This window comes from Poecile atricapillus, chromosome 37 (assembly GCF_030490865.1).
Source record: "Poecile atricapillus isolate bPoeAtr1 chromosome 37, bPoeAtr1.hap1, whole genome shotgun sequence".
NCBI classification, from domain to species: domain Eukaryota; kingdom Metazoa; phylum Chordata; class Aves; order Passeriformes; family Paridae; genus Poecile; species Poecile atricapillus.
In genome coordinates, this window is record NC_081285.1 from 2,382,708 (window position 1) to 2,394,905 (window position 12,198).

Below are 12,198 nucleotides of genomic sequence, written 5' to 3' on the forward strand. Positions count from 1 at the left end.
ACACCCTCGGGACCCCCCAAAACACCCCCGGGACCCCCCAAAACACCCCCAGGAACCCTCGGGACCCCCCAAAACACCCCCAGGATCCCTTGGGACCCCCCAAAACACCCCCAGGACCTCTCGGGACCCCCCAAAACACCCCCAGGACCCCCCAAAACACCCCCAGCACCCACCAAAAACCCTCGGGACCCCCCAAAACACCCCCAGGATCCTCCAGGACCCCTCGGGACCCCTCAAAATCCCCCCAGGACCCCCCAAACCACCCCCAGGATCCCTCGGGACCCCCCAAAACCCTCCCAGGACCCCCCGGGACCCCCAAAAACACCCCCAGGATCCCTTGGGCCCCCCCAAAACACCCCCAGGATCCTCCAGGACCCCTCGGGACCCCTCAAAATCCCCCCAGGACCCCCCAAAACACCCCCAGGATCCTCCAGGACCCCTCGGGACCCCTCAAAATCCCCCCAGGACCCCCCAAAACACCCCCAGGACCCCTCAGGACCCCCCAAACCCCCCCAAACCCCACACTCCACACCCATCTCCTCCTTTCCTCCTCTTTTTATTCCAAACCCCAAACATCCCGCGCATCCCCCGACCCCCAAAACCCCCCAAAACCCCCCAAAACCCCCCAAAAATCCCCTCTCAGGGATAAAACCTCCCCAAAACCCCCCCAAAAATCCCCTCAGGGATAAAACCTCCCCAAAACCCCCCCAAAAATCCCCCAGGACCCCCCAAGAAGTCTTGGGATCCCCCAAAACACCCCCAGGACCCCTCAGAACCCCCCAGAACACCTCAGGATCCCCCAGGACCTCTCAGGACCCCCCCAAAACACCCCCAGGACCCCCCAAAACAACTCCAGGATCCCTCGGGACCCCCCCAAAACACCCCCAGGATCCTCCAGGACCCCTCAAAATCCCCCCAGGACCCCCCAAAACACCCCCAGGATCCCTTGGGACCCCCCAAAACACCCCCAGAACCTCCCAAAACACCCCCAGGACCCCCCCAAACACCGCCAGGACCCCCCAAAACACCCGAGGATCCCCCAGGACCCCTCAAAATCCCCCCAGGACCCCCCAAAACACCCCAGGATCCCTCAGGACCCCCCAAACCCCACACTCCACACCCATCTCCTCATTTCCTCCTCTTTTTATTCCAAACCCCAAACTTCCCGCGCATCCCCCGACCCCCAAAACCCCCCAAAACCCCCCAAACCCCCCAAAACCCCCCAAAAAAATCCCCCTCAGGGATAAAACCTCCCCAAAACCCCCCCAAAAATCCCCTCAGGGATAAAACCTCCCCAAAACCCCCCAAAAACCCCCAAAAATCCCCCAGGACCCCCCAAGAAGTCTTGGGACCCCCCAAAACACCCCCAGGACCCCCTGGGACCCCCCCAAAACACCTGAGGATCCCCCAGGACCTCTCAGGACCCCCCCAAAACACCCCAGGACCCCCCAAAACCCCCCCAGGACCCCTCGGGACCCCCCAAAACACCCCCAGGACCCCTCAAAATCCCCCCAAAACACCCCCAGGATCCTCCAGGACCCCTCAAAATCCCCCCAGGACCCCCCCCAAAACACCCGAGGATCCCCCAGGACCTTTCGGGACCCCCCAAAACACCCCCAGGACCCCCCAAAACAGCCCCAGGATCCCTCGGGACCCCCCAAAACACCCCCAGGATCCTCCAGGACCCCTCAAAATCCCCCCCAGGACCCCCCAAAACACCCCCAGGACCCCCCCAAAACAACTCCAGGACCCGTCGGGACCCCCCAAAACACCCCCAGAACCCCCCAAAACACCCCCAGGACCTCTCAGGACCCCCCAAAACACCCCAGGATCCCCCAGGACCCCCCAAAACCCACACTCCACACCCATCTCCTCCTCTTCTCCTCTTTTTATTCCAAACCCCAAACATCCCGCGCATCCCCCGACCCCCAAACCCCCCCAAAACCCCCCAAAAACCCCCCCCAAAAACCCCCCCAGGGATAAAACCTCCCCAAAACCCCCCCAAAAATCCCCCAGGACCCCCCAAGAAGTCTTGGGATCCCCCAAAACACCCCCAGGATCCCTTGGGACCCCCCAAAACACCCCCAGGACCCCCTGGGACCCCCCCAAAACACCTGAGGATCCCCCAGGACCTCTCAGGACCCCCCCAAAACACCCCCAGGACCCCCCAAAACACCCCCAGGATCCCTCGGGACCCCCCAAAACACCCCCAGGACCCCCCCAAAACACCCGAGGATCCCCCAGGACCCCCCAAAACCCCCCCAGGACCTCTCAGGACCCCCCAAAACCCCCCAGGACCCCTTGGGACCCCCCAAAACACCCCCAGGACCCCCTGGAACCCCCCAAACCTCACCAGAACCCCACACTCCACACCCATCTCCTTTTTTCCTCCTCTTTTTATTCCAAACCCCAAACATCCCGCGCATCCCCCGACCCCCAAACCCCCCAAAACCCCCCAAAACCCCCCAAAAATCCCTCTCAGGGATAAAACCTCCCCGCCAACAGCCCCAACCTGTGGATATTCCTGTGCAGGACGCTGTGCAGCACCGCCAGGTGCTTCCCCACATCCCCATCCCTCCCGAAATCCCTGCGGAACACGCCCAGCTCGGGCTGGAAGGTGAATTTCTGTGGCAAGGGGCTGTTCTCTCTCAGGTAGCCCCAAACGCTGAGCAGCAACAGGTGAACCTCGAAAGGAGCCAACTCCGGGAACAGCTCGTGCATGTTCCCCAAAACCGGCGGCAACAACGAGCCCTCGGCCAGCAGCGCCACCAGAGCGCACGACGCCCGCAGGTGCCAGGGCGAGGCCACCGTGCTGCTGGCCCGGCAAGCGTCCCAGTGGGCCACCAAGCTGGCCAGCAGCCCCCTGAGGAGCACGGAGCAGTAGCACAGAGCGGGGTGGCCGCCGGCTACCAGCCGCAGCAGCGGGAAGAGGAGGGGGTGCTGGCGGAATCGCCGCAGGATGCGAAGGTCGCGCTCCACGGTGGCCCGGGCCAGCTCTTCCGGTGGCCAGGCCAGCTCGGCGCCGGCGGCTTCGGGGCAAACGGCCTCCACCAACGCGGCGGCCACGGCTTTGGCGGCCTCGGCGCCCACGGCGGGGCCGGTGCCGCGGCAGCAGCGCAGCACCAGGCTCAGGAAGGTTTGGGTGTTGCGGCTCAGCTCCTCGGGGCCGCGTTGGCCGCCGCCGGCCGCCGGTTTGGGCCCGCGGCCGATGACGCCGGCGTGGAACACGGACCAGACGCCGCCGGAGGTGTTGAGGCCGGCGGTGAAGCGCCGGTTGGTGTCCAGCAGCGACACGGCCGGCGGCACCGGCGCGGCCGCCTCGTGGCCCGGCGGCTCGGCGGTGCCGCCGAAGAGCTCGGCGTTGCGGCCGCCCAGAGCTCCTTCCACCAGCTGGGCCAGCACGGCCTTGGCGGCCGCGGGGCTGACGGCGCTGAGCCGGGCCAGCAGCCGCACGCCGGGGGCCAGCGCGGCGGCGTCGCCCAGCCACAGCCCCGCGAAGAAGCGGCGCACGGCGGCGCGCACGGCCGGCAGGAGATGCGCCGGCGGCAGCGCTCGCGGCAGCGGGCAAGCGGCCAGCAGCCGGCACGCCGCCTCGGCCACCTCGGCACGCGGGTGCAGCAGCAGCTGCGCCAGATCCGGCAGGTGCCGCGCCAACGCCGCGCCCAACGCCGGCTCCCCGGCCTCGCCGCCGTCGCCGACGCCGCCGTCGTGCTGCTGCTGCTGCTGCTGCTGCTGCAGCAGCAGGGCCAGGTTGCGCAGGAGCTGCGCCAGCTGCGGCTCGGGCAGGCGGCCGGCGTGGATCTGCGCCACGGCGGCGGCCACGGCGGCGGGCAGCGGGTCGGGCAGCACGGCGCGCAGCCCCGCGTGCAGCTGCGGCGCCAGCGCCAGCTCCTCCGGCGTCCTGGCCAGCGCCAGCAGGAAGAAAAGCGCCTCGGCCGCGCCGTGCGGCGCCGAATGCACCGCCAGCAGCGCCAGCAGCTGGTGCTGCCACAGGCAGCGCTTGCGCTCCAGCCGCAGCGCGTCCAGGCACAGCTCCCGCACGTGCGGCCGCAGCGCGTCCAGGAACGGCACCGGCCGCGCCGGGCACTCGGCCAGGCTGCCGGAACCGCGGCCGTGCACCAGTTTCTGCAGGTGCAGCAGCAGCAGCTGCAGCAGGCGCTCGCAGGCCTCGCGGACGCCCTCGTGCAGCGCCGGCCCCGGCGCGGTGATGACGGAGGCGGGCGCGGCCGTGGCCAGCAGGAAGCGCAGGGTGCGCAGCGCCCCGGCAGAGGTGTGGCACAGCAGGTGAACCACCACGCCCACCACGCCCTCCAGCTCCTCCCTGGGCACGGAGGAGAAGTGCTGGTGCAGCTGGTTGAGCACCGGCGGCTTCAGCGAGTCCACCAGCTCCGGCGACACCGTGGCCAGCAGCGCCGGCGACATCAGCGCCAGCTGCAGCAGGAAGGGCACCGTGGCTTTGTGGTGCTCGCGGGACGAGCCCAGGCTCTCGTGGAACATCCTCAGCAGCTCCTGCTTGATGCTGCCGGCGTGCCGAGACGCCAGGTGACCCAGGATCCCAACCACCGAGGCGATTTTGGGCACCCGTTTATCGCCCGCCGTGCCCGGCGCCGCCGCTTCGCCGCCGGCACCGCCGCCGCCGTGAGCGCAGAAATCCTTGAGACCGCAGGAGAGCACGCGGCTGATGATGGTGCCGGGGAAAGAGGAGCCCACGTGAGCCACCACCCAGTCGAAATGCGGCGAGTGCTGCACCGAGGTGTCCAGCAGCGCGTCCACGCAGGCGTCGGGGCAGCTGCCCACCATGGCGGCCAGGCACTGGCTGTAGATGTCCAGCAGCGCTCTGGTGGCCGGGCAGGACATCCAGAGCTGCAGCAGCTCGTTGAGGCTGCTGGCCGGAGGCACCCCGGGCCTCCCGGCGTATTTGCTGCTCAGCTGCCCCATCAGCTCGCTGGCCCACGCCGCCACGCCGGGAGCCCACGCACGAGGGTTGGCGGCCACCAGCTCGGTGAGAGAGCGACGAACCTCCTGCAGCACCTCGGCGCCCGGGCAGGGTTTGGGAGGAGGAGGAGGAGGAAGAGGAGGAGGAAGAGGAGGAGGAGGAGGAGGAGGAGGAGCGGAGGAGTCGCGCTGCAGGAGGTGGGAGCAGACCTGCTCGTCGAAGAGGCTGCGCAGGTGCTGCAGGGCGGCGTGGCGGGCGGGGGGGAGGCAGCGCAGCAGGCGCAGGGCGCAGCGGGCGTGGGCTGGGGGGGACAGGGGGGTGCCCTGGACGGGGTCCAGGCCGCTCAGGAAGGCTTTGATCTCCTGGGACAGCTCCTGAGCGCTGGGGGGGGGAGAGAAAAAGGGGGGGAAAGGGTTAAAAATGGGGGGGGGATGGGTGGGAATTCACCCCCCACCTCCCCAGGGGGAAATTTGGGGATGGGGGAGTTCTGTGGGGGATAGGGAGGGGAGAAATGGGGGTGAAAGGGTTAAAAATGGGGGGTGGGAGAGCTGGGAATTCACAACCCCCCACCCTGGGGGTGAAATTTGGGGTGGGCAGAGCTTTGGGGGTGATGGGGAGGGGGAAAATGGGGGTGAAAGGGTTAAAAATGGGGGGCAGATGGGAATCCACCCCCCCCATGGGGGAAATTTGGGGATGGAGGAATTTTGGGAGTGATGGGGAGGGGGAAAATGGGGGTGAAAGGGTTAAAAATGGGGGGGGGATGGGTGGGAATTCACCCCCCCCACCTCCTATGGGGGAAATTTGGGGATGGGGGAGTTCTGTGGGGGATGGGAGGGATGGAAAATGGGGGAGAAAGGGTTAAAAATGGGGGGAATAACTCAGAATTCAAACCCCCCAGGGTGAAATCTGGGGTTGGAGGCGCCTTGGGGGCGATGGGGAGGGGGAAAATGGGGAGTAAAGGGTTAAAAATGGGGGGCAAACAGGAATAATCCCCTCTCCCATGGCGGAAATTTGGGGATGGGGGAGTTCTGAGGGTGATGGGGAGGGGGAAAATGGGGGTGAAAGGGTTAAAAATGGGGGGGAAAGAGTTAAAAATGGGGGGGGAAAGGGTTAAAAATGGGGGGGGATAGGTGGGAATTCACCCCCCCACCTCCCATGGGGGAAATTTGGGGATGGGGGAGCCTTGGGGGGGATGGGGGGGGGGGAAATGGGGGTGAAAGGGTTAAAAATGGGGGGTGGGAATTCACCCCCCCACCTCCCATGGCGGAAATTTGGGGATGGGGGAGTTCTGAGGGTGATGGGGAGGGGGAAAATGGGGGTGAAAGGGTTAAAAATGGGGGGGAAAGAGTTAAAAATGGGGGGGGAAAGGGTTAAAAATGGGGGGGGATAGGTGGGAATTCACCCCCCCACCTCCCATGGGGGAAATTTGGGGATGGGGGAGTTCTGTGGGGGATGGGGAGGGGGAAAATGGGGGTAAAGGGTTAAAAATGAGGGGAATAACTCAGAATTCAAACCCCCCTGGGGGAAATTTGGGGATGGAGGAATTTTGGGGGGGATGGGGAGGGGAAAAATGGGGGTGAAAGGGTTAAAAATGGGGGGGGGGATGGGGGGGGATGGGTGGGAATTCACCCCCCCACCTCCTATGGGGGAAATTTGGGGATGGGGGAGTTCTGTGTGTTTTGGGGGGTCCCGGGGGATTTCGGGGGGTCCTGGGGGGGTTTTGGGGGGTCCCGGGGGGGTCCCGAGGGGGGTCCCGGGGGGTCCCGGGGGGGGTTCGGGGGGTGCCGGGGGGTCCTGGAGGGTTTCGGGGGATCCTGGAGGGGTTTTGGGGGGTCCCGAGGGGACTGAGGGGGATCCTGGGGGGGTCCCGGGGGATTTCGGGGGGTCCCGGGGGGTCCTGGAGGGTTTCGGGGGGTCCTGGAGGGGTTTTGGGGGGTCCCGAGGGGACTGAGGGGGGTCCTGGGGGGGTCCCGGGGGGTCCCAGGGGGTCCCGGTGAGGATTTCGGGGGATCCCGGGGGGGTTTTGGGGGGTCCCGAAGGCTCCCGGGGGGTCTGAGGGGGGTCCCGAATGGCCTGAGGGGTCCCGGTGGTCGCTCTGGGGGGTCCCGGAGGCTCCCGGGGGGTCCCGGGGGGGTTTTGGGGGGTCCCGGGGGGATCCCGGGGGGTCTGAGGGGTCCCGGTGGTCGCTCTGGGGGGTCCCGGAGGCTCCCGGGGGGGTCCCGGGGGGGTTTTGGGGGGTCCCGGGGGGTCTGAGGGGTCCCGGTGGTCGCTGAGGGAGGGGGAAGGGGGGGGGGTCAGGCCCAGCTCCCCCTCCCCTCCCCCGGAGGATCCCGGGGGTCTCTTTCCCCTCCCCGCAGCACTCCCCGCTCCCAGCCCGGTGCTCCCGCGGTACCTGAGCGGGGGCCGGGGGGGGCTGCCGGTACCGGGGGGGTCGCACAGCGCCGACATGGCGGCAACGGGGCCGGGCCGGGCCGGGCGGCTGCGCATGCGCGGGGAGCGCCCGCGCCCGGAACCTTCCCCCCCAACCCCCGCGGCCGCGCGCGAAGGTTCCGCCCCTTCCTTCCCCCCCCCCCACCCGGTGTCACCGCGAAAAGCGTCCCCCACAGAACGGACACCGGGAGCGGGCAGAGCGAGTTTATTGTCGCGATAGCGGCGACACCGGCGACACCGGGCACGGAACGGCAGCAGCCACAGGGCAGCGGGGTCACGGCGCTGCCGCCTCCGCCATCTCCACGTCCCCGCTCGCCGTCTCCTCCTTCGGCCTCTTGGCCTCGGTCACCGCCGCCTCCAGCGCTGGGGACACCGGGGAGGGGGCAGAGCTCCGGTGTCACCCCCGGTGTCCCCCCGGTGTCCCCTCCAATGTCCCCGGTGTCCCCTCCCGGTGTCTCCCCGCTGTCTCTGGTGTCCCCGGTGTCACTCCCCTTGTCCCTCGGTGTCTCCCCCGTGTCCCCTCCCGGTGTCCCCTCCCGGTGTCCCCCCGGTGCCATCCCCGGTGTCCCCTCCCGGTGTCCCCTCCCGGTGTCCCCTCCCCCTCTCACCCTTCTTCCCCGCCCCCCGCAGCCGCTTCAGCTCCTTCCGCCGCCGCTTCCCCCAGAGCGGGACCGGAACCGCCGGGACCGACACCGACCTGAGCCGAGACCCCCGGGACCCCCCTCGGTTACCGGGAGACACCGGGGGGACACCGGGGGACACCGGGGGGACACCGGGGGGACACCGGGGGGACACCGGGGACACCGCTCACCGCCGCTTCTGCCGCCGCCCCCTCGCCAGCTCCCGCCGCCGCTTGAAGAGCTTCTTGCGCAGCTCCTGCGGGGCCGAACGGGGACACCGGGAGCGGCCCGGGGTTACCGGAGGAGAAACCCTCAGAGCCCTCCCGGGAACCGGGACTGAGACCGCCGTGAGGAGCGGGGTTCCCGGTGCTCTCCCCTCCCGCCGGGCCCCCCCTGGAGCCCCTCCCGGTCCCCCCCGGTCCCTCCCGGTCCCTCCCGGTGTCCCCGGTCACCGTTCGGGGCCGGTTGATTTTCCCTCCGATCCCCATCGCGCCCCCGCGCCTGCGCCGAGCGCCGCTTTCGGTTCCGCCGCACTTCCGGTCGCTAAACCCCGCCCCTTTCCTCATCCCCGCCGATCTCATTGGCCCGTGAGCGCGCGGCGCTCATTCTGATTGGCTGAGCTCTCAATAGCCCCGCCCATATTATAATTTTCCTCAGGCCACCGCCCCCTTCGGTGTTGCTGTGTTTTCATTGGTTGCTGAGCTCGCGCCGGTGCCTCTGATTGGCCGAATTCCCCGAGGCCACGCCCACACGAGACTATATAAAACGCTTGCGGTAGGACGCGCGCTCTTTCTGCGGCCGGTGAGCGCTGAGGGCGCGGCTCGGGGCCTTGGGCTGGGTTTGGGCCTAAGAGCGGGCGGGAGGCACCGGGAGGCTCCTCCCGTTCTTGGCGGGCCCCGGCGGTCCCGTGCCGGGGTCTGTGATGTGCGGAGGGAAAGCAGAGACCGGCGCGAAGTCTTCGGTGCCGGCGGTCGCGTCCGCCGGTCCCACCCTCACACGCCGGGACAAGGCTCTGGCGCGGCCCGGGAGCTCCGCAGCGCTCGGGGGTCGCCGCTTTACCGCCATTTTCTCCTTTGCAGGGCTCGCTGAAGGACGGAGAACGCAGCGAAACCGCGCCGGCACCGGTTGGGCGATTTTGTGCTTTAAATTGCCAATAAATCGCTTTAAACCGCTTTGATCTCGTGTATTCCTTGGGGAACGGCGCGTCCCGGGGTAAAGGCGGGGATCTCCCGTCCCGTTCCCGGCGCTGATCGCGCTCCGTGGCCCCGTTCCCCTGCGGTCCCGGGGGGGATCAGCCGTGAGGCGGCGGCGTCCGGGTCCTCCCAGCACCCGTCTCTATGGTTCCCGCGGGCCGGAGTGGATTTCCGGTCCTCCCAGCACCCGTCTCTATGGTTCCCGCGGGCCGGAGTGGATTTCCGGTCCTCCCAGCACCCGTCTCTATGGTTCCCGTGGGCCTGAGTGGATTTCCGGTCCTCCAAGCCTCATCTCTGTGCTCTCATGTGGCGGAGAGTACTTCCGGTCCTCCCAGCCGCCGTCTCTATGATCCTCACGTGATCCGGGGATTTCCGGTCCTCCCAGCTTCTCTATGATCTAACTAAGGGAGCGGACTATTTCCGGTCCTCCAAGCCGCATCTCTATGATCTCATGCGGCGGAGAGTACTTCCGGTCCTCCCAGCCGTCGTCTCGATGATCCTCATGGGACCCGGGGGAATTTCCGGCCCTCCCAGCCGCCGTCTCTATGATCCCCACTGGACCCGGCGGAATTTCCGGTCCTCCCAGCCGCTCTCTATGATCTGACTGAGAATGAGAGGACTATTTCCGGTCCTCCAATCCGCATCTCTATGATCTCATGTGGCGGAGAGTACTTCCGGTCCTCCCAGCCGCCGTCTCTATGATCCTCACGTGACCCGGGGATTTCCGGTCCTCCCAGCTTCTCTATGATCTAACTAAGGGAGCGGATTATTTCCGGTCCTCCAAGCCGCATCTCTATGCTCTCATGTGGTGGAGAGTACTTCCGGTCCTCCCAGCCGTCGTCTCTATGATCTCATGTGGCGCACAGCACTTCCGGTCTTCCCAGCCGCCGTCTCTATGATCCTCATGGGACCCGAGGGAATTTCCGGTCCTCCCAGCCGCCGTCTCTATGATCCCCACTGGACCCGGCGGAATTTCCGGTCCTCCCAGCCGCTCTCTCTATGATCTAACTAAGGGAGCGGATTATTTCCGGTCCTCCAAGCCGCATCTCTATGATCTCATGCGGCGCAGAGTACTTCCGGTCCTCCCAGCCGCCGTCTCTATGATCCTCACGGGACCCGAGGGAATTTCCGGTCCTCCCAGCCGCCGTCTCTATGATCCTCATGGGACCCGGGGGAATTTCCGGTCCTCCCAGCCGTCGTCTCTATGATCCTCATGGGACCCGGGGGAATTTCCGGTCCTCCCAGCGCTGCTCTCTATGATCCCCGTGTGGCGGAGGCTTTTTGGTCCTCCCAGCCACCGTCTCTCCTCTCCCCGCGGGCCAGAGCGGTCCCGGAAGTGGCGGGGACGGAGTCTCGATGGCGCTGGATCGGCGGTGGCCGCTGGCGCTCGCCCGCGGCGCCGTCCCGGTGGCGCTGGGGCTGCTGCTGTGGGTGGCGGTGGCGGGCGGCGAGCAGGAGCGGCACCGAACGCTGAAGGTTCGGTGAGAGGGGGGCGGCGGGGAGGCCTCGGGGAGCGGAACCGGCGGTGACCGCTCCGTTTCTCCCGGCCCGGCAGGCGCAGCCCGGCGGGGACACGGCGAGTTTGGCGCAGCGGCGGCGCCACAATGAGCTGATCATGGCGGCGCTGCGCGAGGCCGCCGAGACCGACGAGAACGTGGCGCAGCGGCGGGTGCCGTGGCGGAAGTGACGTCAGCACCGGGAGACCCTCACCCGCCGCTTCCCGGTGTCCCGCTCTTCCCCCCGGAACCATCAGCGCCGGCCGCGGGTGCGCACGGAACAATTTTTGCGCGTGTTGTTCACCCGGACTTTTATAAACCGCGAACACTTCCGGCGTCTCTTCCGGCGCCGCCATGTCCCCGCGGGGCGCGGAGCCCGCACCGGACGCGGTTCCGGTGCCGGGGCCCGGTTCGGCCTCGCCGCGGCCGCTGTTCGGCGGCTGCTGGAGCTGCCGCTTGCTGAGCGGCGCGGGGCTGCTGATGGCCGCCATTTGGGTGTTCCAGGGGCCGCGCAGCACCATGAAGAAGGGGATCCCCCCCTCCATGGGCGCCCTGGCCCAGATCACCTTCGCCGCCGGTGAGGGGCGCGGGGAACCGGGAGGGGGGGAGGGAGGCCCGGATTGGGCGGGAAACGTGAGGGGAGGGTTTCCATGGGCAACCGTGTGGGGAGAGGGCGGCCGGGTTTTGGCGGGAAACGTGAGGGGAGGGTTTCCATGGCAACCGTGTGGGGAGAGGGCGGCCGGGTTTTGGCGGGAAACGTGAGGGGAGGGTTTCCATGGCAACCGTGTGGGGAGAGGAGGGGAGGGTTTGGGCGGGAAACGTGAGGGGAGGGTTTTGGCGGGAAACGTGAGGGAAGGGTTTTGGCGGGAAACGTGAGGGGAGGGTTTCGGCGGGAAACGTGAGGGGAGGGTTTCCATGGCAACCGTGTGGGGAGCGCGTGAGGGAGGCCGGGTTTTGGCGGGAAACGTGAGGGGAGGGTTTCCATGGCAACCGTGTGGGAAGAGGGCGGTCCGGTTTGGGCGGGAAACGTGAGGGGAGGGTTTGGGCGGGAAACGTGAGGGGAGGGTTTGGGCGGGAAACGTGAGGGCAGCCGGGTTTTGGCGGGAAACGTGAGGGGAGGGTTTTGGGCGGGAAACGTGAGGGGAGGGTTTCGGCGGGAAACGTGAGGGGAGGGTTTTGGGCGGGAAACGTGAGGGGAGGGTTTTGGCGGGAAACGTGAGGGGAGGGTTTCCATGGCAACCGTGTGGGGAGGGTTTTGGCGGGAAACGTGAGGGGAGGGTTTCCACGGCCACCGTTTCCCTGGGAAATGGCCGAATTCCGCCGGAATTCTCCCAGAATTTGGGGGATTGGGGAGGGGGCTCCGGGCTGGGGGAGCTCCCCCGGTGACCCCCGGTGTTCCCGCAGGTTTGGGGGCCTGGGGCATCGTCATCCTCGCCGATCCCGTGGGAACGTGGCACCGCAAGCAGCCCTGAGAGGGGCTCAATAAAAGCGCTGGGATCCCTCCTCTCCCCCACAAAATCTGT

General features: G+C 67.4%; 4 protein-coding genes and 1 non-coding gene across 5 annotated transcripts; 3 read left to right on the forward strand and 2 right to left on the reverse strand.

Moving 5' to 3' along the window:
* Positions 1 to 2,471: 2,471 nt before the first annotated feature.
* Positions 2,472 to 7,402, reverse strand: INTS5 (integrator complex subunit 5). The gene is made up of 2 exons (XM_058861540.1): positions 7,329 to 7,402; positions 2,472 to 5,317 (listed from the first exon to the last, which is right to left on the reverse strand). The coding sequence occupies exons 1-2, from the start codon at positions 7,382 to 7,384 to the stop codon at positions 2,479 to 2,481; spliced, it is 2,895 nt and encodes a 964-aa protein (XP_058717523.1). The 5' UTR covers positions 7,385 to 7,402; the 3' UTR covers positions 2,472 to 2,478.
* A 154-nt stretch (positions 7,403 to 7,556) lies between these two features.
* C37H11orf98 (chromosome 37 C11orf98 homolog) lies at positions 7,557 to 8,567 on the reverse strand. Its single transcript, XM_058861595.1, has 4 exons — positions 8,439 to 8,567; positions 8,178 to 8,242; positions 7,975 to 8,063; positions 7,557 to 7,729 (listed from the first exon to the last, which is right to left on the reverse strand). Exons 1-4 carry the CDS (start codon positions 8,565 to 8,567, stop codon positions 7,641 to 7,643), a joined length of 372 nt encoding a protein of 123 aa, XP_058717578.1. The 3' UTR covers positions 7,557 to 7,640.
* Positions 8,568 to 8,862: 295 nt separating this feature from the next.
* LOC131591180 (small nucleolar RNA SNORA57) lies at positions 8,863 to 8,996 on the forward strand. Its single transcript, XR_009280282.1, has one exon. It is a non-coding gene; the product is annotated as a small nucleolar RNA SNORA57 (small nucleolar RNA).
* A 1,437-nt stretch (positions 8,997 to 10,433) lies between these two features.
* LOC131591115 (ubiquinol-cytochrome-c reductase complex assembly factor 3-like) lies at positions 10,434 to 11,006 on the forward strand. Its single transcript, XM_058861597.1, has 2 exons — positions 10,434 to 10,655; positions 10,735 to 11,006. Exons 1-2 carry the CDS (start codon positions 10,536 to 10,538, stop codon positions 10,864 to 10,866), a joined length of 252 nt encoding a protein of 83 aa, XP_058717580.1. The 5' UTR covers positions 10,434 to 10,535; the 3' UTR covers positions 10,867 to 11,006.
* Positions 11,007 to 11,016: 10 nt separating this feature from the next.
* On the forward strand, positions 11,017 to 12,179 carry DMAC1 (distal membrane arm assembly component 1). The gene is made up of 2 exons (XM_058861596.1): positions 11,017 to 11,252; positions 12,080 to 12,179. The coding sequence occupies exons 1-2, from the start codon at positions 11,030 to 11,032 to the stop codon at positions 12,145 to 12,147; spliced, it is 291 nt and encodes a 96-aa protein (XP_058717579.1). The 5' UTR covers positions 11,017 to 11,029; the 3' UTR covers positions 12,148 to 12,179.
* Positions 12,180 to 12,198: the final 19 nt, after the last annotated feature.